General features: G+C 49.1%; 1 protein-coding gene, 1 long non-coding RNA gene and 1 other non-coding gene across 4 annotated transcripts in view; 1 reads left to right on the forward strand and 2 right to left on the reverse strand.

Annotated features, from left to right (window-relative positions):
• LOC112605753 overlaps positions 1 to 21,514 on the reverse strand; it is a 26,198-nt gene extending 4,684 nt beyond the window's left edge. Inside the window, exon 1 of the long non-coding RNA XR_003115561.1 lies at positions 21,179 to 21,514. This is a non-coding gene — a long non-coding RNA (uncharacterized LOC112605753). The remainder of the gene's footprint in view (positions 1 to 21,178) is intronic.
• TRNAS-GCU lies at positions 21,046 to 21,127 on the reverse strand. Its single transcript has one exon. It is a non-coding gene; the product is annotated as a tRNA-Ser (tRNA).
• A 23-nt stretch (positions 21,515 to 21,537) lies between the features above and the next one.
• B4GAT1 (beta-1,4-glucuronyltransferase 1) lies at positions 21,538 to 23,874 on the forward strand. 2 transcript variants are annotated; one of them, XM_025355597.1, is made up of 4 exons: positions 21,538 to 22,758; positions 23,008 to 23,215; positions 23,480 to 23,481; positions 23,623 to 23,874. In XM_025355597.1, the coding sequence occupies exons 1-2, from the start codon at positions 21,703 to 21,705 to the stop codon at positions 23,197 to 23,199; spliced, it is 1,248 nt and encodes a 415-aa protein (XP_025211382.1). In that variant the 5' UTR covers positions 21,538 to 21,702; the 3' UTR covers positions 23,200 to 23,215; positions 23,480 to 23,481; positions 23,623 to 23,874. The 2 variants fall into 2 exon arrangements, with proteins under 2 accessions (XP_025211382.1, XP_025211381.1); XM_025355596.1 differs by having other exon boundaries at positions 23,008 to 23,874.
• The last annotated feature ends 26 nt before the right edge of the window (positions 23,875 to 23,900 follow it).

Consider the following 23,900-nt stretch of genomic DNA (forward strand, 5'->3'; position numbering starts at 1 on the left):
CCTCCCCCCCGCCCGGGGGGGCGGGGGGAGACCCCTAAAAAAAAAAAAAAAAAAAAAAAAACAAAAATTAGCCAGGAGTGGTGATGGGCGCCTATAATCCCAGCTACCCGGGAGGCTGAGGCAGGAGAATCACTGGAACCCAGGAGGCGGAGGCTACAGTCAGCCAAGATTCTGCCACTGCACACCAGCCTGGGTGACAGAGCAAGACCATCTCAAAAATAAAAAATAAAAAATAAAAATAATTCTACTACATGAAAAGCATTTGACATTTGTGATCTGCTTTTCCACCTGCCTCAAAATGCCACATGTTGTCAGAGTTTGGCCCCTTTTGAGTGGCCCCAGAGGCCTCCCTACCTAACCCTCACACCCTGCTTTGTATGGAAATGACGTCTCTGGCCAGGGCTGACTGGACCAGGGCCGGGGTCTGAGCCATGGCAGCCACCTACTGACTGGCCAGCAGCCTATGAGGTGGCCTGGTCCAGGTTCCCTGAAGAGAAGAACCAATCAGATCATCTCTCTTGGGAGAATGAAGCCACAATATGAGTGGGGGTTGTCTCGAGGTTACTGGCACATTAGAAGGAATAGGTCATAGGCAGGGTCAAGGTCACAGGCAGGGTCATCAACATAATAGAATGGGGCATTGCTTTGTGGTCACTAGAGTCATCATGATATCCTAGATGGAGCCAGATGACATCCTTGTTCTTCTTGCTCTTTCTTTCTTCTCAAGGTATCTTGAACAAACTACTGTTGACTGAGGTCACCTGGCTGGATGCCCCCCCTTTTTTTTTTTTTTTTTTTTTGTTGAGATAGAGTCTTGCTCCATCACCCAGGCTTGAGCGCAGAGGCACAATCTCAGCTCACTGCCACCTCCGCCTCCTGGGTTCAAGTTATTCTCCTGTCTCAGCCTCCTGAGTAACTGGGATTACAGATAAGTGCCATGATGCCTGGCTAATTTTATCATATTTTTAGTACAGACGGGGTTTCACCATGTTGATCAGGCTGGTCTTGAACTCCTGACCTCAAGTGATCTGCCCGCTTTGGCCTCCCAAAGTATTGGAATTACAGGCGTGAGCCACTGCACCTGGCCTGGACTCCCTTTCCATTGCAGCCCCAGAGTTTGTGAAGCAGAAGCCCTGGGCACTACCCCATTTTACAGATGAATAAACTGAGGTTCCATGGAGCTCAATATTAATAGAATGTAAGCAAAAGTAGTAAAACAGACAGCTCCAAGGGCCTGTGCCTTTGGAAAAAAAAAAAAAAAAACTGAAAAAATGAGCGACTGTTGGAACCACCTTTGTTGGAACTCTGGAAAATAATCAAACATTTACAACAACCCCAAGCAAGTGCTGAATCGAGAAAGTGGCAACTTAAAAAGAATGAGAGTTTTGCAGTGTTTTACCTGCCCTTGCTCCATTTCCCTTCTGGGTTAGTGGTGGTGTGAAGATGACATTCCCAATCTGGGACCCTAGCCTTTGGTTCTCAAGGGAGCAAAGCAGACTTTGTTCTCAAAGGATTGTATCTATCAGTTCCGACCTGTCTGGGGACTACCTAAAGAACTGATGCCAGTTCTTTAGGCATGTCTGATGTCTGATGCCAGACATTTGCTTTTGTTTTGCCTAACTCCGAAATCTCTCAGGATGGAAAAGCTTCTACTTAGAGGACAGTTCTCCAAAACACTGAAAGGCGAATTAACAAACCCCTGCTGTCCAGAGCAAAGATTACAGTTTACATGAACAACAGACAAGCTGAAAGGTTGTAAGGAAAAGCTGGGGAGAGATTCTTTGGGGAACTGAAAAGCTCCCTTAAATATCAGGGAATTTAGAAAGCCATATACATGCAGGGCAAGATATCTGCATGCTCAGAAAAGACTCAAGAAGTCCAGGCGTGGTGGCTCACACCTGTAATCCCAGCACTTTGGGAGGCCAAGGCAGGAGAGTCTCTTGAGGCCAGGAGTTTGAGACCAGCCTGGGCAACATAGCAAGACTCCGTCTCTACAAAAATAAAAATAAAATAGCAGGGCACATGATGGTACATGCCTGTAGTCTTAGGTGCTTGGAAGGCTGAGTCAGGAGAATCATTTGAGGCCAGGAGTTCAAGCCTGCAGCGAGTTGTGACTGCACTACTGCACAGTCTGGGCAACATAACAAGATCCTATCTTTTAAAAAAAGGAAGGCATAGGCCGGGCGCGGTGGCTCAAGCCTGTAATCCCAGCACTTTGGGAGGCCGAGACGGGCGGATCACGAGGTCAGGAGATCGAGACCATCCTGGCTAACACGGTGAAACCCTGTCTCTACTAAAAATACAAAAACTTAGCCGGGCGTGGCGGCGGGCGCCTGTAGTCCCAGCTACTCGGGAGGCTGAGGCAGGAGAATGGCGTGAACCCGGGAGGCGAAGCTTGCAGTGAGCTGAGATCCGGCCACTGCACTCCAGCCTGGGTGACAGAGCGAGACTCCGTCTCAAAAAAAAAAAATAAATAAATAAAAAATAAAAAATAAAAAAATAAAAAATAAAAAATAAAAAAAGGAAGGCATTAATGGAGGAAATGAGGAACGAAAAGATACGAGACGTAGAAAACAAATAGCAAAATGGCACAAGTAAGTCTTTCCTTATCAGTAATTACTTTTTTTATTTTTACTTTTTATAAACAGAGTCTCACTCTGTTGCTCAGGCTGGAGTACAGTGGTGTGATCTTGGCCCACTGCAACCTCTGCTTTCTGGGTTCAAGCAAATTCCCCTGCTCCAGCTTCCCGAGTAGCTGGGACAAGTGTGCACCACCACACTCGGCTAATTTTTGTATTTTTATTAGTGACAGGGTTTCACCATGCTGGTCAAGCTGGTCTTGAACTCCTGGCCTCAAGTGATCTGCCCGTCTTGGCTTCCCAAAGTGCTGGGATTACAGGTGTGAGCCACTGTGCCTGGCCTCAGTAATTACTTTAAATGGAATTGACTCAACTCTCCAATTAAAAGGCAAGATTATCAGAATGGATTTAAAAAAAATTTTTTTTTTAGAGGCAGGATCTCACTATGTTGCCCAGGCTGGTCTCAAACTCCTAGAGCTCAAGCAGTCCTCCTTCCTCAGCCTCCCAAAGTGCTGGGATTATAGGTATAAATCACCGTGCATGGCCCAAGAATGGATTTTTAAAAAATGTGATTCGACTGGGGCTGGGCGGGGTGGCTCATGCCTGTAATCCCAGCACTTAATTTTTCTCTTCTTTTTTTTTTTTTTCAGATGGAGTCTCGCTCTGTCACCCAGGCTGGAGTGCAGTGGTGTGATCTGGGCTAACAGCAAGCTCCGCCTCCTGGGTTCACGCCATTCTCCTGCCTCAGCCTCCCGAGTAGCTGGGACTACAGGCCCCCGCCACCACCCCCAGCTAATTTTTTAGTAGAGTCGGGGTTTCACTGTGTTAGCCAGGATGGTCTCTCTATCCTGACCTTGTTGATCCGCCCACCTCGGCCTCCCAAAGTGCTGGGATTACAGGCATGAACCACCGCGCCCGGCCTGATTTTTTTTTTTTTTTGAGACGGCGTCTCACACTGTCGCCCAGGCTAGAGTACAGTAGTGTGATCTCTGCTCACTACAACTTCTACTTCCTGGGTTCACAAGATTCTTCTGCCTCAGCCTCCCGAGTACCTGGGATTTAAAGGCACACACCACCATACCTGGCTAATTTTTTGTATTTTTAGTAGAGACAGGGTTTCACTATGTTGGCCAGACTGGTCTCGAACTCCTGACCTTGTGATCCACCCACCTCCAGCTCCTAAAGCGCTGGGATTACAGGCCTGAGCCACTGCACCCAGCCCACTTACTAAGTTCACTGTCTTATATGGGTGCGGTGCCCCAAAACAATTTTAATAGTAACATCGAAGATCACTGATCACAGGATACCATAACAGATATAATAATAATAATGAAAGAGCTTGAACTATTGGATGAATTACCAAAATGTGGCACCAAGACAGGAAGTGAGCACACGGTGTTGGAAAAATTGGCACCAACAGACTTGCTCAACACAGGGTTGCCACAAACCTTCAGTCTGTAAAAAAAATATGCAATTATCTGTGACATGCAGTAACCCAAAGTGCAATAAAGTGAGGTATGCCTGGCCAGGCGTGGTGGCTCACGCCTGTAATCCCAACACTTTGGGAGGCGGAGGCGGGCGTATCACGAGGTCAGGAGATCGAGACCATACTGGCTAACACGGTGAAAACTACTAAAAATACAAAAAAAAATAGCCGGGTGTGGTGGCGGGTGCCTGTAGTCCCAGCTACACAGGAGGCTGAGGCAGGAGAATGGCGTGAACTCGGGGGGCAGAGCTTGCAGTGAGTTGAGATCGCACCACTGCACTCCAGCCTGGGCAACAGAGCGAGACTCCGTCTCAAAAAAAAAAAAAAAAAAGAAGTTAGGTATGCCTTTACCCAGAAGTAAAAAGGACTATAAGAGAATACTATGAATAATTGTATGCTAACAAGTCAGATGAAATGGACAAATTCCTGGAAACACACAAACTACCAAAATGGATGCAAGAAGAAACAGGAAATCTGAACAGACCTATAACAAGTAACCAGATTTAATCTGTAATCAAAAACCTCCCAACAAAGAAAATCCCAGGACCAGATGGCTTCACAAGTGAATTCTACCAATCACTTGAAGAATTAACATCAATCCGGCCAGGTGTGGTGGCTCACGCCCGTAATCCCAGCACTTTGGGAGGCTGACAAGGGCAGATCACCTGAGATCAAGAGTTTGAGACCAGCCTGGCCAACATGGTGAAACCCAGTCTCTAGTAAAAATACAAAAATTAGCGGGGCGTGGTGGTGCACACCTATAATCCCAGCTACTCTGGAGGCTGAGACAGGAGAATCTCTGGAACCCAGGAGGCAGAGGTTGCAGTGAGCTGAGATCATGCCACTGCACTCCAGCCTGGGTGACAGAGCAAGACTCTGTCGCAAACAAAACAAAAAGAATCAACGATGATTCCTACATGAGGGTAGTGTGCGAAATAAAAAGAAAAAGGAAATTTACAACAACCCTCAAACTCTTCCATAAAGTAGAAGAAAAACACTTTACAACTCATTCTATGTGACCTGAGGCCAAAGTAACATACAGACCATTCCAAGAAAACTACAGACCATATCTTATATGAATATAGATGCAAGAATCCTCCACAAAGCACTAGCAAACCTAACCCAGCAATATATTATCAGAATTACACACCATGACCAAGTAGGAATTATTCCAGAAATGCAAGATTGTTTAACATACGAAAATCAATCAATGTGGCACTGTGGCTCACCCTGTAATCCCAGCACTTTGGGAGGCTGAAGCAGGTGGATCACTTGAGGTCAGGAGTTTGAGACCAGCCTAGTCAACATGGTGAAATCTGTCTCTACTGAAAATACAAAAAAAAAAAATTAGCTGGTTGTGGTGGTGGACACCTGTAATTCCAGCTAGTTGGGAAGCTGAGGCAGGAGAATCGCTTGAACCTGGGAGCAGAGGTTGCTGTGAGCCGAGATCGCGCCATTCACTCCAACCTCGGTGACAGAGTGAGACTCCATTTCAAAAAAAAAAAAAAAGGAAAGAAAGGCTGCGTGTGGTGGCTCATGCCTGTAATACCAGCACTTTGGGAGACCGAGGCGGGCGAATCACTTGAGGTCAGGATTTCGAGACCAGCCTGGCGAACATGGTGAAACGACATCTCTACTAAAAATACAAAAATTAGCCAGGCATGGTGACGCACGCCTGTAATCCCAGCTACTCCGGAGGCTGAGGCACAAGAATTACTTGAACCCAGGAAGCAGAGTTTGCCGTGAGCCAAGCTTGCTCCACTGCACTCCAGCCTGGGCAACAGAGCAAGACTGTCTCAAAAAAAGAAAAAATCAATCAATGTAATACACCACATTAACAGAATGAAGGGGAAACACAACATGATCACCTCAACTTATGAACAAAACCATGTGACAAAATCCAACACGCTTTCAAGATAAAAAGCATGTGTCAAAGTCCAACACTCGTTCAAGATAAAAAGCATGTGTCAAAGTCCAACACACGTTCAAGATAAAAATGCTGAATAAACAAGGAATAGATGGAAACTTCCTCAACTTGATAAAGGGCATTTATGAAAAATCCACAAATAACATTATACTTAATGGCGAAAGACCTAAAGCCTTCCCCCAAAGATCAGGAACAAGACAAGGATCCGTGGTGTCACCATTTCATCTACTCAACATTGTACTAGAAGTTCTAGCTAAAGCAATTTGGCAAGATATGAGCTTCCACATTGAGGTGGGAAAAAATGGCAAGAAAAAGATACAAAAGTTAAGCAAATTGAAAAAGAGTTTTTGTAAAACTATTCATAGTCACAGATGACATAATATATACATATATAGAAAATCCTAAAGAATACATGCATACACATAGAGACACATACACACACACACAGACACGTACACACATACACAAACTTTTAGAGCTAATAAAGCCAGCAAAGTTGCAGAATTCAAGATTAACACACAATAGCCTGGCTCAGTGGCTCGTGCCTGTAATCCCAGCACTTTGGGAGGCTGAGGCGGGTGGATCACTTGAGGTCAGGTGTTCAAGACCAGCTTGGCCAACATGATGAAACCCTGTCTTGACTAAAAATATAAAAATTAACTGGGTGTGGTGGCACACACCTGTAGTACCAGCTACTCAAGAGGCTGAGGCAGGAGAATCACTTAAACCTAAGAGGTGAGGTTGCAATGAAATGAGATCATGCCACTGCACTCCAGCCTGGGTGACAGAGTGAGATTCTGCCTCCAAAAAAAAAAAAAAAAAAAGTTAACACACAAAATTCAGGTCAGGCACAGTGGCTCATGCCTGTAATCCTAGCACTTTGTGAGGCTGAGGTGGGTGGATCACCTGAGGTCAGGAGTTTGAGACCAGTCTGGCCAACACAGCAAAACCCCATCTCTACTAAAAATACAAAAATTAGCTGGGTGTGGTGGCACACGCCTGTAATCCCAGCTACTCAGGAGGGTGAAGCTGAAGAATTGCTTGAACCCAGGGGGCAGAGGTTGCAGTGAGCTGAGATCGCGCCACTGCACTCCAGCCTGGGTGAAAGGGCGAAACTCCGTCTCAAAACAAACAAACAAAATTCAGTTATATTTATATACACTACCAATGAACAACGTGAAAAGGAAATTAGGAAAACAACTCCATTTACAATAGGATACAAAAGAGTAAAATATCTAGGAAAAAATTAACCCAGGAAGTAAAAAACTTGCCCATTGAAAATACAAAACACTGGCTGGGCTTGGTAGCTCATGCCTGTAATCCCAGCACTTTGGGAGGCCCAGGCAGGTGAATCACCTAAGCTCAAGAGTTTGAGACCAGCATGGCCAACATGGTGAAACCCCATCTCTACTAAAACACAAAAAATTAGCCAGGCATGTTGGCACGTGCCTATAATCCCAGTTACTTGGGAGGCTGAGGTATGAGAATGACTTGAACCCAGGAGGCAGAGGTTGCAGTGAGCTGAGATCATGCTGCTGCACACCAGCCTGGATGACAGAGTGAGATTCTGCCTCAAAAAAAAAAAGGAGAAGAAGAAAATGTCAAAACATTGTTGAAATTAAAAGTTTTTTTTTTTGAGACAAGGTCTCACTCTGTCACCCAGCCTGGAGTGCAGTGGCCCAATCGTGGCTCATGGCAGCCTTAACCTGGGCTCAGGCAATCCTCCCTCTTCAGCCTCCTGGGTAGCTGAAACTACAGGCGTGCACCACCACGCCCAGCTATTTTTTTAAATTTTTTCTTTTCTCTCTCTTTTTTTTTTTTTTTTTTGTAGAGCTGGGATCTCACTGTGTTGCCTAGGCTGTGCTGAAATAAACTAAAGAAGACCTAAAGAAATGAAAATATATTGTATGTTCATGGATTGGAAGATGTACATTGTTAAGATGGCAATACTACCCCGAGTGATACACAGATTCAGTGCAATCTCTATCAAAATTCCAGCCAAGCACAGCAGTGCATGCCTGTAGTCTCAGCTACTGAGGAAGCTGAGGTGGGAGAATAGCTTGAGCTCAGAGCTTGACACCAGCCTGGGGCAACATAGTGAGATCCTGTCTCTTAAAAAAAAAAAAAGAAGGAAAAGTCTATTCTTAAATTAATATGGAAGTGCCAGTAACCCTGGATAACTAAAATAATATTGAAAAAGAGAACAAAGCTAGATGGAGGACTCACACTTCCCAATGTCAAAACTTACTTTGAAGCTACAGTAATCAAAACAGTGTGGTACTGACATAAGAATGGACATGTAGTCCAATGGAATAGAAATGAGGCAACAGAAATAAACCCATCTTTGGCTAAATAATTTTTGACAAAAATTCTAAGACCATTCAATGGGGAAAGATAGTCTCTTTAACAAATCTGAACCCCTACCTCACACCATATGCAAAAACTAACTCAAAACAGATAAATGACCTATATTATAGGACCTAAAACTGTAAGACTCTTAGAAGAAAATGTAGGCGTGGCTGGGTGCGGTGGCTCAAGCCTGTAATCCCAGCACTTTGGGAGGCTGAGACAGGCGGATCACGAAGTCAGGAGATCGAGACCATCCTGGCTAACACGGTGAAACCCCGTCTCTACTAAAAATATACAAAAAACTAGCCCGGTGAGGTGGCAGGCGCCTGTAGTCCCAGCTACTCGGGAGGCTGAGGCAGGAGAATGGCGTAAACCCGGGAGGCGGAGCTTGCAGTGAGCTGAGATCCGGCCACTGCACTCCAGCCTGGGCGACAGAGCGAGACTCCGTCTCAAAAAAAAAAAAAAAAAAAAGAAGAAGAAAATGTAGGCGTAATTTCACTCGTGTCTGTGTGAAAAGACCACCAAACAGGTTTTATGTGAGCAGTAAAGCTGTTTATTTCACCTGGGTGCAGGCGGGCTGAGTCCAAAAAGAGAGTCAGTGAAGGGAGACAGGTGTGGGGCCGTTTTATGGGATTTGGGTAGGTAAAGGAAAATTAGTCAAAGGGGGTTGTTTTTTGGCGGGCAGGGGCGGGGGTCACAAGGTGCTCAGTGGGGGAGGTTTTGAGCCAGGATGAGCCAGGAGAAGGAATTTCACAAGGTAATGTCATCAGTTAAGGCAAGAACAGGTCATTTTCACTTCTTTTGTGATTCTTCATTTACTTCAGGCCATCTGGATGTATATGTGCAGGTCACAGGGGATATGATGGCTTAGCTTGTGCTCAGAGGCCTGACACGTAAATCTTCATTACTTTGGATTTGGCAATGAATTCTCAAATAAGACACCAAAGCCATGGGCAACAACAGAAAAAACAAAAACAAAAATAAAAAAACAAGATAAATGGGAACTTCATCAAAATTTAAATTTTTTATTTATTTTATTTATTTATTTAGAGACAGGGTCTCACTCTGTTGCTCAGGCTGGAGTGCAGTGGTGTGATCTCAGCTCACTGCAACTTCTGTCTCCCAGGCTCAAGAGATCCCCAAACCTAGCCTCCTGAATAGCTGGGACTATAGGCCCATGACATCATGGCTGGCTAAGTTTGGTTTTTTTGTTTTTTGTTTTTTGTTTGAGATGGAGTTTCACTCTTGTTGCCCAGGCTGAAGTGCAGTGGTGCCATCTCGGCTCACTGCAACCTCCGCCTCCCGGGTTCAAGCAATTCTCCCACCTCAGCCTCCTGAGTAGCTGGGATTACAGGCACTTGCCACCATGCCCAGCTAATTTTTGCATTTTTAGTAGAGATGGGGTTTCGCCATGTTGGCCACGCTGGTCTTGAACTCCTGACTTCAGGTGATCTGCCTGCCTCAGCCTCCCAAACTGCTGGGATTACAGGCATGAACCACCGTGCCCAGCCAAGTTTTGTATTTTTTTGTAGAGTCAGGGTTTCACCATGTTGCCCAGGCTGGTCTTGAACTCCCGGGCTCAAGCAATCCTTCTGCTTTAGCCTCCCAAAGTGCTGGGATTACAGGCATGAGCCTCTGTGCCCAGCCTAAAACTTTTGTTTATCAACTGACATTATCAAGAAAGTGAAAAGACACCATATGGGATAGGAGAAAATATTTGCAATCATATATTCAGTAAGGGTCTAGTTTCCAGAATATATAGAGAGCTCTTAGAACTCAACAACAAAAAGACAACCCCAAAAATGGACAAAGGGCTTGAATAGACACTTCTCCAAAGAAGACGTACAGGCCGGGCATGGTGGTTCATGCCTGTAATCCCAGCACTTTGGGAGGCCGAGGCAGGTGGACTGCTTGAGGTCAGGAATTTGAGACAAGCCTGGGCAACATGGCAAAACCCCGTCTCTACAAAGATTATAAAAATTAGCTGGGTGTGGTGGTACATGCCTATAATCCCAGCTGCTCGTGAGGCTGAGGTGAGAGGATTGCTTGAGCCTGGGAGGCAGAGGTTGCAGTGAGCCCAGATCATGCCATTGCTCTCCAGCCCGGGTGACAGAGTGAGACCCTATCTCAAAAAATACATAAATAATAAAACAAAGAAGCTATACAAATGCCCAACAAGCACAAGAGAAGATGCTCAACGTTATTATTCATTAGAGAAATGTAAATCAAAACCACAAGGAGATACCACTTCATATCCACTAGGACGGTTATAGTCTTTTTTTTTTTTTTTTTTTTTTGAGACAGTCTCACTGTGTCGCCCAGGCTAGAGTACAGTAGTGCGATCTTCAGCTCACTGCAACCTTCACTTTCCAGGTTCAAGCAATTCTCCCACCTCGGCCTCCCAAGTAGCTGGGACTACAAGCATGCACCACCACACCCAGCTAATTTTGTATTTTTAATAGAGACAGGGTTTTGCCATGTTGGCCAGGCTGGTCTCGAACTCTTGACCTCAAGTAGTCTGCCCAACTCGGCCTCCCAAAGTGCTGGGATTACAGCCGTTAGCCACCACGCCCGGCCCTGGTTATAGTAATTTTTTAATGAAAAAACTAAGTGTTAGCAAGAATGTGGAGACATTAGAACCCCTATACATTGCTGGTGAGAATATAAAATGGTACAGCCGTCATGACAAACAGTCTGGCAGTTCCTCAAAAAGTTAAACGTGGCCGGGCACGGTGGCTCAAGCCTGTAATTCCAGCACTTTGGGAGGCCGAGACGGGCGGATAATGAGGTCAGGAGATCAAGACCATCCTGGCTAACACGGTGAAACCCCGTCTCTACTAAAAAACACAAAAATCTAGCCGGGCTAGCCGGGCGGGCGAGGTGGCGGGCGCCTGTAGTCCCAGCTACTCGGGAGGCTGAGGCAGGAGAATGGCGTAAACCCAGGAGGCGGAGCGTGCAGTGAGCTGAGATCCGGCCACTGCACTCCAGCCTGGGTGACAGAGTGAGACTCTGTCTCAAAAAAAAAAAAAAAAAAAAAAAGTTAAACGTACAGCTACCATGTGACCAAGCAATTCCTATGCTAAGTGAAAGAAGCCAGACATAAAAGATCATATATTGTATGATTACATGTATTTGAAATATTCAGAATAGGCAAATCCACAGAGATAGGAAGCAGATCAATGTTGATGGGGAGTAGGGGATGGGGAACTGGGGAGTAACTGTTAATGGGTATGGGGTTTTCTGTGGGGTGATGGAAATGTTTTGGTACATGATAAAGGTGGTAGTTGTACAACACTGTGAATATACTAAATGCCACATTTTAAAATGGTTAATTTTATTTATTTATTTATTTATTTATTTTTTTTTTTTTTTTTGAGACGGAGTCTCGCTCTGTCGCCCAGGCTGGAGTGCAGTGGCCGGATCTCAGCTCACTGCAAGCTCCGCCTCCCGGGTTCCCGCCATTCTCCTGCCTCAGCCTCCCAAGTAGCTGGGACTACAGGCGCCCACAACCGCGCCCGGCTAATTTTTTGTATTTTTAGTAGAGACGAGGTTTCACCGTGGTCTCGATCTCCTGACCTTGTGATCCGCCCGCCTCGGCCTCCCAAAGTGCTGGGATTACAGGCGTGAGCCACCGCGCCCGGCCTAAAATGGTTAATTTTAAATTATGCATATTTTGCCTCAATTGTTTTTTTTTTTTTTTTTTGAGACGGAGTCTCGCGCTGTGTCGCCCAGGCTGGAGTGCAGTGGCGCGATCTCGGCTCACTGCAAGCTCCGCCTCCCAGGTTCAGGCCATTCTCCTGCCTCAGCCTCCGAGTAGCTGGGACTACAGGCGCCCGCCACCACGCCCGGCTAGTTTTTTGTATTTTTAGTAGAGACGGGGTTTCACCATGTTAGCCAGGATGGTCTCGATCTCCTGACCTCGTGATCCGCCCGCCTCGGCCTCCCAAAGTGCTGGGATTACAGGCTTGAGCCACCGCGCCCGGCCCGCCTCAATTGTTTAAAAAAATTATTTAAAAAAAAAAGTACCTCACTCAAGACCACACAGCAGAGCTGGAATTCCATCTTCAGAGCCCACACTCTGCTTCCCAAGAAAAGTGCCTCCAGAGACCCCAGGATGCCATGCAGGACAGTAGACCAGTAGCCAAGCATGATCTTGCTTGGTTCAGATAATAATTCCATCCTTCCAGCACTTGGAGGCAGGGGACTCCCTCCAGGTTGGAGGCAGCTCTGGAGCTCCCAAAGCCAGGCCATGAAGCCGGTGTAGTGTGGGGGCCTAAGGAGGAGGGAGAAGGATGTGAGGGGTGAACAGACCTCCCTTGAGGGGCTGTTGGAAAACTCAGGGTGGGCAAAGCCCTTAGCTGGGGCTGACATATGATGGGGCCTCGGGAAACTACAGCCGTTGACCTTCACCTTGGGACAAGTGAAGGGTCTGATTAGCTGTCTTTTAGGCTTCAATCAAGCCTTCAATTGACTTGGGACAGAACCCTGTTAAAACTGCAGCTGGGGCAGGGCGCAGTGGCTCACACCTGTAATTCCAGCACTTTGGGAGGCTGAAGTGGGTGGATTACCTGAGGTCAGGATTTCGAGACCTGCCTGGCCAACATGGCGAAACCCCATCTCTACCAAAAAAATACAAAAATTAGCTGGACCTGGTGACGCATGCCTGTAGTCCTAGCGACTTGGGAGGCTGAGGCGGGAGAACTGCTTGAACCCGGGAGGTGGAGGTTGCAGTAAGCCAAGATTGCGCCACTGCACTCCAGCCTGGGTGACAGAGCGAGACTCCATCTCAAAAACAAAAAACAAAAAAAAACCTGCAGCTGGGAGATGGCCATCTGTGAATGGCCCAATCTGGGACTGCACTGATTCAGTTCTTGAGGGGTAGGTGGTTGTGGGTCTAGATGGCAGAAACCAGCCTGGAAAGGGGACTCGGGGTGGAATCTCAGGTGAGTCTTGTGTCTGGCTGGAGCTGTGGGAGGCAAGTGGGAGGAGCCCAGTGCCATGTGTCAGACAACAGCAGTAGAGTCGTGTGATGGTTACTTTTATTTGTCAAGTTGGCTAGGTCATGGCACCCAGACAGTTGATCAAACACCAAGTTTAGACATCATTATGAAGGTGTTTTTTTTTGAGACGGAGTCTCACTCAGTCGCCCAAGCTGGAGTGCTGTGGGCTATCTCGGCTCACTGCAAGCTCTGCCTCCCGGGTTCACGCCATTCTCCTGCCTCAGCCACCCAAGTAGCTGGGACTACAGGTGCCCGCCACCACCCTCAGCTAATTTTTTGTATTTTTAGTAGAGACAGGGTTTCACCGTGTTAGCCAGGATGGTCTCGATCTCCTGACCTCGTGAGCCACCCGCCTCGGCCTCCCAAAGTGCTGGGATTACAGGTGTGAGCCACCGCACCCGGCCTATGAAGGTGTTTTTATTTATTTTGTATTTATTTATTTTTGAGATGGAGTCTCTCTCTGTCGCCCAGGCTGGAGTGCAGTGGCATGATCTCAGCTCACTGCAACCTCCGCCTCCTGGGTTCAAGCAATTCTCTGCCTCAGACTTCCAAGTAGCTGGGATTACAGGCACCTACCACCACGCCTGGCTAATTTTTGTATTTTTATTAGAGATGGGGTTTCACCATCTTGGCCAGGCTGGTCTTGAACTCCTGACCTCGTGATCTACCCACCTCGGCCTCTGAAAGTGCTGGGATTACGGGCAAGGGCCACCACACCCTATGAAGGCATTTTTTTATGAAAAAATTTACATTTAAATCAGTAGACTTTACTCAAAGTCTACCTTCTCTGAAGATTATTTCCTTCTCTGAAGGAGAAAACCCAGTTATTTTCTCTCTGCCCTCACACTCAATACAACAGTTCGCTTCTGGTCACCAAACTTGGTGGGGATTCTTCCCCACACACCACCCAAGCAGCTCTCCAGTGGACACCAACAGAGTGTCCTATCATTCAATTCCATTCTGATATTATTTACCTGGAGATAGCGTCAGATCCCATGGGTTGAGGGCTCAGTCCCACATACCTGCCCCACTTCAGATGCCAATTGCACATAGTAGGTTGTTGCTTACACTTTTTTTTTTCTTTTGAGATGGAGTTTCACTCTTGTTGCCCAGGCTGGAGTGCAATGGCAAGAACTTGGCTCACTGCAGCCTTCACCTCCTGGGTTCAAGCGATTCTCCTGCCTCAGCTTCCTGAGTAGCTAAGATTACAGACATCCACCACCACCGGCTAATTTTTTGTATTTTTAGTAGAGACAGGGTTTCCCCATATTGGCCAGGTTGATCTCGAACTCCTGGTCTCAGGTGATCCGCCTGCCTCAGCCTCCCCAAAGTGCTGGGATTACAGGCATGAGCCACTGCACCCGGCCAGTTGCCTACACTTCTGACCAACCAGATATAAATCAAGCTCCCCTAACTCCTTCCCTGGGTTTAATTTGCTAGAGAGTTCCCCGAACTCAGGGAACCACTTATGTCTATCGGTTCATTATAAAGAATATTACAGGCCGGGCACGGTGGGTCACGCCTGTAATCCTAGCACTTTGGGAGGCCGAGGTGGGCGGATCACCTGAGGTCGTGAGTTCGCGACCAGCCTGACCAACATGGAGAAACCCCATCTCTACTAAAAATACAAAAATTAGCTGGGCGTGGTGGCACATGCCTGTAATCCCAGCTACTTGGGAGGCTGAGGCAGTAGAATCGGGAGGTGGAGGTTGCCATGAGCAGAGATAGCACCATTGCACTCCAGCATGGGCAACAAGAGTAAAACTCCATCTCAAAAAAAAAAAAAAAAAAAAAGAATATTACAAAGGGTACAGATGAGCAGCCAGGTGGAAGAGATGCACAGGGCAAGGTGTGAGGGGCAGGCTGCAGAGCTTCTGTACCGCCTCTGGACACACGACCCCCCGGGAACCTGCAGGTGTTCCGCTATCTGGAAGCTCTCCAAACCCTGTCCTTCTGGTGTTTCACTGAGCCTTTATTAAAGGGTCAGCATAATTGATAACATAATTGGCCACTGGTGATATACTCAATTTTCAGCCTGTCTCCTCCTCCCCAGAGGTCAGAGGGTGGGACTGAAAGTTCCAACTCTTTAATCACATGGTTGGTTCGTCTGGCAACCAGACCCCATCCTGAGGCTATTTAAGAGTTCAGGAAGACTTGCATCACTAGAACAAAAGATGCTCCTATCGCCCAGGAAATTTCAAGGGATTTAGGAACTCTGTATTAGGAACTGGAGAGAGAGACCAAACACATATTTCTTTTTTTGTTGGTTTGTTTTTGAGATAGGGTCTTGTCTTGTGTCCAGGCTGGCGTGAAGTGGCACGATCACAGCTCACTGCAACCTTGAATTCCTGGGTTCAAGTGATCCCCCCACTTCACCTTCCTGAGTAGCTGGGTCTACTGGAGAACACCAACATACTTGGCTAATTTTTTAAAATTTTTGTAGAAATGGGGTCTCACCATGTTGCCCAGGTTGGTCTCAAACTCCTGGGCTCAAGCAATCCTCCCACCTCAATCTCCCAAAGTGCTGGGATTACAGGCATGAGCCACCATGCCCAGCCATGGCCATTTATTATATTACAATACCACAACTTTCCATAATGTGGGTGAGTCTCATCTAATCAGTTGAAGGCCTTAAGGGAAACAGATAGAGGGAATTCTGCCTCTAGACTGCCTTTTATAGTGAGACAGAGTCTCACTTTGTCACACAGGTTGGAGTACAGTGGTGCAATCACGGCTCACTGCAGCCTCGACTTCCTGGCCTCAAATTATCCTCCCACCTCAGCTTCCCGAGTAGCTGGGCACGCACCACCATTCCCGGCTAATTTTTTTTTGTATTTTTGTAGAGACAGGGTTTCACCATGTTGCCCAGGTTGATCTTAAACTCCTGACCTCAAGCAATCCGCCCGCCCTGGCCTCCCAAAGTACTGGGATTACAGGCGTGAGCCACTGCTCCTGGCTTGACTGCCTTTTAACTTGAGCTGCAACATCCAATTCTCCCTAGGTTTCCAGCCTGCCCTGTGGAATTTGGACTTGCCAGTCCCCATAATCACATGAGCCAATTCCTCAAAATCAATCACTTACTCTCTCCTGCTCTCTCTCTTTCTGTCTGTCACACACACACACAGTTGTTTCTCTGGAGAACACTTAACACAAGTCTCCCTGGGGAGAGTCCAGGTATGCCCTGCCATCTGGCCTGTAGTAAGGGCATCAGCAGATCCCTCGTTATTGGTTATTAATGCCATTTTTTGTTTGTTTGTTTGAGATAAGGTCTCACTCTGGTAAGAGCCACCACACCTGGCTACACTGGTCTTTGAAACTCCCACTCCCCTCTCTGTCACAAACAGTCCCTCTTCCCAGCCAGGTGCCTCTACCCACAGTAGCAGCTTTCTGCCACCTTCTGGGCCTTCCATGTGGCTTTCCCTGATCTCGACACCTCACCAAGCCCCAGTCACCATTTTACAGTGTCCCCTTAGACTAGGGTCTCTGGGGACACTTCATAAGCATCTTATCTATTCATTCAACAAACATGTATTGATGACGCCTGCTGTGTGCCTAACACTGTAGTGGGGGACTGGGGGCAGATGAGCAGGCAAGTCTTCTTTGAGGTAATAAATGGGTATCGTGTGAGCACTGCAGATGAAACTCAAATGCTCAAAGGGCCACAGGCAGAGGCAGACAAGGAAGGGCAGGGCTGGGAGTTTGGCAAAGAGAAGACTGTTTGCCAAGTGGGGGCCACTCTGGTGCTGTGGCCCATTGTCACCCTGCGGGGATGCAGGCCAGCCACTGCCAGATCTTCTGAACTTAAAAATAAAAGATAGGCCTGGCTCAGTGGCTCATGCCTATAATCCCAGCACTTTGGGAGGCCAAGATAGGTGGATCTCTTGAGCCCAGGAGTTTGAGACCAACCTGGGCAACACAGCAAAACCTCATCTCTACAGACAAATACAAAAATGTAGCCAGGTGTGGTGGCACACACCTGTAGGCCCAACAACCCGGGAGGCTGAGGTGGGAGAATCACCTGAGCCCGGGAGGTTGAGGCTGCAATAGCCATGATGTGCCACTGCACTCCAGTCTGGGCACTGGAGTGAGACTCTGTCTCAAAAATAGAATAAAATAAAATAATGAGTCACACATGGTGGCATACACCTGTAGTCCCAGCTACTTGGAAAGGTCCCAGCCCGGTAAGGCTGAGGCTGTGGTGAGCCATGATTGCACCACTGCACTCCAACCTGGGCTAGAGAGTGAGACACCATCTCAAAAAAATAAAATAAAAGGCAGAAAGATGGGTTGTACGTGAAATCCGATTCACCAAAGTTAACTACTACATGATTCAAACATTTTTCTTTTCTTATAGAGATGTGGGTCTCACTATGTTCACCAGGTTGGTCTTGAACTCTTGGCCTCAAGTGATCCCCCTGCCTTGGCCTCCCAAAGTGTTGGGATTACACGCGTGAGCCACTGAGCCCAGCCCAAACCGATTTTTTTTTTTTTTTTTGAGATAGAGTCTCTTTTGTGTCACCCAGGCTGGAGTGTAATGGTGCTATCTTGGCTCACTGCAACCTCTTCCTCAGTTTCAAGCGATTCTCCTGCCTCAACCTCCAGAATAGCTGTGATTACAGGCACCCACGCCCAGCTAATTTTAGTATTTTTAGTAGAAATGGGGTTTCACCATGTTGGCCAGGCTGGTCTCAAACTCCTGACCTCGGATGATCCACCCCTCTTGGCCTCCCAAAATGCTGGGATTACAGGTGTGAGCCACTCTGCCCAGCCTCCTTAATGTTTTAAAATACCAGTTTGGGGCAGGGTGCAGTGGCTCACGCCTGTAATCCCAGCACTTTGGGAAGCCAAGGGGGGCAGATCACTTGAGGCCAGGAGTTTGAGACCAGCCTGGCCAACATGGTGAAACCCCATCTCTACTAAAAATACCAAAAAATTAGCCGGGCATGGTGGTGCTTACCTATAATCTCAGCTACTCAGGAGGCTGAGGCAGGAGAATCACTTGAACCTAGGAGGCAGACATTGCAGTGAGCTGAGATCGCGCCACTGCACTCTAGACTGGGTGACAGAGCCAGACTCTGTCTTAAAAAATAATAATAGGGCGGGGATGGGCGTGATGGTTCACGCCTGTAATCCCAGCACTTTGGGAGGCGAACGGATCACCTGAGGTCAGGAATTCGAGGCCAGCCTGACCAACATGGAGAAACCCCGTGTCTACCAAAAATACAAAATTAGCTGGGTGTAGTGGTGCATGCCTGTTATCCCAGTTACTCTAGAGGCTGAGGCAGGAGAATTGCTTGAACCCAGGAGGCAGAGGTTGCGGTGAGCTGAGATCGGGCCATTGCACGCCAGCCTCGGCAACAAGAGAGAAACTCCATCTCAAAATAATAATAATAATAATAAGGCTGGGCGCAGTGGTTCACACCTGTAATCCCAGCACTTTGGGAGGCCAAGGCGGGTGGATCACCTGAAGTTAGGAGTTCGAGACCAGCCAGGCTAACATGGTGAAACCCCGTCTCCAATAAAAAATAATACAAAAAATTAGCCAGGCATGGTGGCACACGTCTGTAATCCCGGCTACTCAGGAGGCTGAAGCAGGAGAATCGCTTGAACCTAGGAGGCAGAGGTTGCAGTGAGCCAAGATTGCGTCATTGCACTCCAGCCTGGGCGAGAAGAGCAAAACTCTGTCTCAATAACGGTAATAAAAAATAATATAGAAAACACTGAGGAGGTCAAAGAAAATCCAAATGGTAGCATGTCTGGCTTCTGAGCCTCCCGTCTGCAAGGCCTGTGCTGAAAGGATCTGCACTTGCCTTTCTCCTCTTTACAGCCAAGGTCACCAGTGGAAACCCCCCAAGGACAATACCTGTGTCTCCTCCAAGGCCAATCCCTTCATGCCTAACACAGTCCCTGGCAGGGAGCAGGTACTCAGTGTGTGTTTTTGCACTAGGCTGCAAAATAAAGGTTTTCTGATCACTCTTCAACTCCACAACCGTGGCACCCTACTGCCTGTGGAATAGCGGGACAGACACTTTATCCTTATTTGAAGCCCTGCCCAGTCTGTCCTGACATCCCAAGATTCAGAGCACTCTGCCCTATAGGGGCCTCCCTGGATCAGCCTAAAAAGTTGAGTAATATATGGTAATTGATTTAGCAGTGGCAGTGTCTGCCCTTCCCACAGCTTCTCGTGTTCTAAAGAGTCCATAGATGAATTAATCCACAAATACTTATTAAGAGTGTGGTGGCAGCCGGGCGCGGTGGCTCACGCCTGTAATCCCAGCACTTTGGGAGGCCGAGGTGGGCGGATCACAAGGTCAGGAGATCGAGACCATCCTGACTAACACGGTGAAACCCCGTCTCTACTAAAAATAGAAAAAATTAGCCGGGCGAGGTGGCGGCGCCTGTAGTCCCAGCTACTCGGGAGGCTGAGGCAGGAGAATGGCGTGAACCCGGGAGGCGGAGCTTGCAGTGAGCCGAGATTGCACCACTGCACTCCAGCCTGGGAGACACAGCGAGACTCCGTCTCAAAAAAAAAAAAAAAAAAAAAAAGAGTGTGGTGGCCTGATATTGGAGTGTTCAAAGCCTTCTGCTTAAGAGTTTGTGTGTGGCCGGGCGCGGTGGCTCACACCTGTAATCCCAGCACATTGGGAGGCCAAGGTAGGCGGATCAGGAGGTCAGGAGATCGAGACCATCCTGGCTAACATGGTGAAACTCCGTCTCTGCTAAAAATACAAAAAATGAGCCGGGCGTGCGGCAGGCGCTGGTACTCAGGAGGCTGAGGCAGGATAATCGATTAAGGCAGAGGTTGCAGTGAGCGGAGATTGCGCCACTGCACTCCAGCCTAGGCGACAGAGCAAGAATCCGCCTCAAAAAAAAAAAAAAAAGAGATTGTGTGTGTTGTGGTGGGGAGCGGGGCGTATGGACACAAGGCCTCCGCCCTGGGAGAAGTGCTGGGGAGTAGGACAAATACCACTACTTCGGACGGGGAGGGCGATGCCTCCAATGCGGGCTTCCCTAATTCCTGCAGATCATACACTGGCCCCCAACTTCACACTGGCCAGAATCCCAGTTCTAGTCTTTTCCGTGCCACCAAACCCTGGGCCCTCCTCTTTCTAGAAGTAAAGAAAACACCTTTGGCCGGGCGCGGTGGCTCAAGCCTGTAATCCCAGCACTTTGGGAGGCCGAGGCGGGTGGATCACGAGGTCAGGAGATGGAGACTATCCTGGCTAACATGGTGAAACCCCGTCTCTACTAAAAATACAAAAAACTAGCTGGGCGTGGTGGCGGGCGCCTGTAGTCCCAGCTACTTGGGAGGCTGAGGCGGGAGAATGGCGTGAACCCGGGAGGCGGAGCTTGCAGTGAGCCCAAATCAGGCCACTGCACTCCAGCCTGGGAGACACAGCGAGACTCCATCTCAAAAAAAAAAAAAAAAGAAAACACCTTTGGCCTCTGCCCAGAGCTACAGATACCTGGAGTAGGAGCAGGCAGGAGATGCGTGGTGGATAAAGACCAGAGAGACTTGGGATCGAATTCCACTCTCACCCCCAGTTCAGTTTTCCTCAGCTTGCTGCTCCAAACAGGAAGGATGTGAAAATTAAGACTCCTTACCCCTCGCACCTCCAGTTCAGTTTTCTCCAGGTTGCTGCTCCAAACAGGCAGGATGTGAAAATTTAGATGCTTTTCTCACGCCGCTCTATAAAAGACGGCCGACGAGGATGGGATTCGAACCCACGCGTGCAAAGCACAATGGATTAGCAGTCCATCGCCTTAACCACTCGGCCACCTCGTCCTATGTAACACTCGTCTTTCCACATTCACTTATCTCTCATCTCCTCCGCACCTTCCAGGCACTACCACCTATACCGGAGCGCAGACCTCTTCGGACACGGGGAAACAAGAAGCCGCGGAAGGAAGGGAGCGTTTTGATTTCCTTTTAGCTGAGCCCACGCCATCCACCACGCTGCGGCCGAGCTCTGCCACGGTTTCCCTCCGAGTCCAGCCCAGCGCGCTGCTAGTTCAAGGCGCGCTTGGTCCAGGGTGCGCGCGCCGGCGGGGAGGGAGGGGAGTGCGTCCCGGGAAGCCGGCGGGGCCCGGGAGGGCGGGGCGTCTGCACAGCGCGCGGCCGGGCGGCGGGGCTGTAGCTCCTCCTCCCTCGCAGGGGACGAGCCGACGCGCCGGGGGCTGGGGGCGGCAGCGCCGGGCAGCCGGCGGCGGGAGGCGGGCGGGGCGGCGCGGCGCGCGGGGCTCGGCTGGCCTCGGCTCGCCTCGGCTGCGCTCGGCAGGCTGCGGTAAATCCGGGCTTGCGGCCGCTGGTGTAGTCTGTGGCCGGGTGGTCCTTGCTGCGCGCCCCGAGCCCCGACAGCCATGCAGATGTCCTACGCCATCCGGTGCGCCTTCTACCAGCTGCTGCTGGCCGCGCTCATGCTGGTGGCGATGCTGCAGCTGCTCTACCTGTCGCTGCTGTCCGGACTGCACGGACAGGAGGAGCAAGACCAATATTTTGAGTTCTTTCCCCCGTCCCCACGGTCCGTGGACCAGGTCAAGACGCAGCTCCGCACCGCGCTGGCCTCCGGAGGCGTACTGGACGCCAGCGGCGATTACCGCGTCTACAGGGGCCTGCTGAAGACCACTATGGAACCCAACGATGTGATCCTGGCCACGCACGCCAGCGTGGACAACCTGCTGCACCTGTCGGGTCTGCTGGAGCGCTGGGAGGGCCCACTGTCCGTGTCGGTGTTCGCGGCCACCAAGGAGGAGGCGCAGCTGGCCACGGTGCTGGCCTACGCGCTGAGCAGCCACTGCCCCGACATGCGCGCCAGGGTCGCCATGCACCTCGTGTGCCCCTCTCGTTACGAGGCAGCCGTGCCCGACCCCCGGGAGCCGGGGGAGTTTGCCCTGCTGCGGTCCTGCCAGGAGGTCTTTGACAAGCTAGCCAGGGTGGCCCAGCCCGGGATTAATTATGCGTTGGGCACCAATGTCTCCTACCCCAATAACCTGCTGAGGAATCTGGCTCGTGAGGGGGCCAACTATGCCCTGGTGATCGATGTGGACATGGTGCCCAGCGAGGGGCTGTGGAGAGGCCTGCGGGAAATGCTGGATCAGAGCAACCAGTGGGGCGGCACCGCGCTGGTGGTGCCTGCCTTCGAGATCCGACGAGCCCGCCGTATGCCCATGAACAAAAACGAGCTGGTGCAGCTCTACCAGGTTGGCGAGGTGCGACCCTTCTATTATGGGTTGTGCACACCCTGCCAGGCACCCACCAACTATTCCCGCTGGGTCAACCTGGCGGAAGAGAGCTTGCTGCGGCCTGCCTACGTGGTACCTTGGCAGGACCCCTGGGAGCCATTCTACGTGGCAGGAGGCAAGGTGCCCACCTTCGACGAGCGCTTTCGGCAGTACGGCTTCAACAGAATCAGCCAGGTGCTCATAAGGGAGAGGGCAGGGGTAATGGAGCAGGAGGGGTGGTGGGATCAGGGAGTTATGAGGAGTGGCCCTGGATGAAGAGGAGGCAATGAAGCAGGAGGGATCACCGTTCAGGAGGTGGGTGGATGGTGTGGAAGATCCAGGATACTTCCAGAGGGGTGAGGGCGCTGGACTGTGGCTTTAGAGAAGTCAGTCTCAGCCCTGTCAATGTCATCAAACTTTGCTGACCTGTCTTTCCTCTTACAGGCCTGCGAGCTGCATGTGGCGGGGTTTGATTTTGAGGTCCTGAACGAAGGTTTCTTGGTTCATAAGGGCTTCAAAGAAGCGTTGAAGTTCCATCCCCAAAAGGAGGCTGAAAATCAGCACAATAAGATCCTTTATCGCCAGTTCAAACAGGAGTTGAAGGCCAAGTACCCCAACTCTCCCCGACGCTGCTGAGCCCTTCCCTACCCTAGTCTGAGAAGTCAGCCTCTGGGCTCCTCAGGCCACCGTTTAGGCCTGACTGGGGTAAAAAATGTCGCTCCACTTTACAGAGGTAGCTGTGGTGTTGAAACACTGGACTTGAATATGGGGTGCTGGGATCGAGTCCTAGCTTTACCACTAACTAGCTGTGTGGCCTTGAGTAAATCCCGTTACCTCTCTGAGCCTCGGTTACCCTGTCTGTAAAAAGGGAGGTGAGAATACCTACCTCACGGAACTGTCGGGAGGCTCAGATGAGATGTTATATGTGAAAACATTCTGTAAGCTTCGTACAAATGTGAAGTATTAATATTATCGCAGTATTATTATTGTTATTATTATTGTTATTATTAACAATCTTGGGTGGGTAGTAGGAGAGCAAAAAGTATGAATGGGATGGAGCTAAGAAGTCTGAGTACTTAATGAAATGGACTTTTTGGAAAGAAATCAGATGAAGGCATAAACTTTAGTTCTTAGCTCTTGAACAGAAGCCTAAAATTCTTGGTTCTCTCAGGCCTTCGCCCTCAAGGGCTCTAGAGGAGGGAAGACACTGCAGGCTCCATGGGTGACAGCCTGAGATCTGTCCCTTCAACAGGCTGGGCTGGGTATGTGCCTACCGATGACAATGTGTAAATAAATGCGTGTTCACACCCACAGCTGGCTCCGTTACTCTCCTGAGC

Source organism: Theropithecus gelada, chromosome 14, assembly GCF_003255815.1.
Source record: "Theropithecus gelada isolate Dixy chromosome 14, Tgel_1.0, whole genome shotgun sequence".
In the NCBI taxonomy this organism is placed as follows: Eukaryota; Metazoa; Chordata; class Mammalia; order Primates; family Cercopithecidae; genus Theropithecus; species Theropithecus gelada.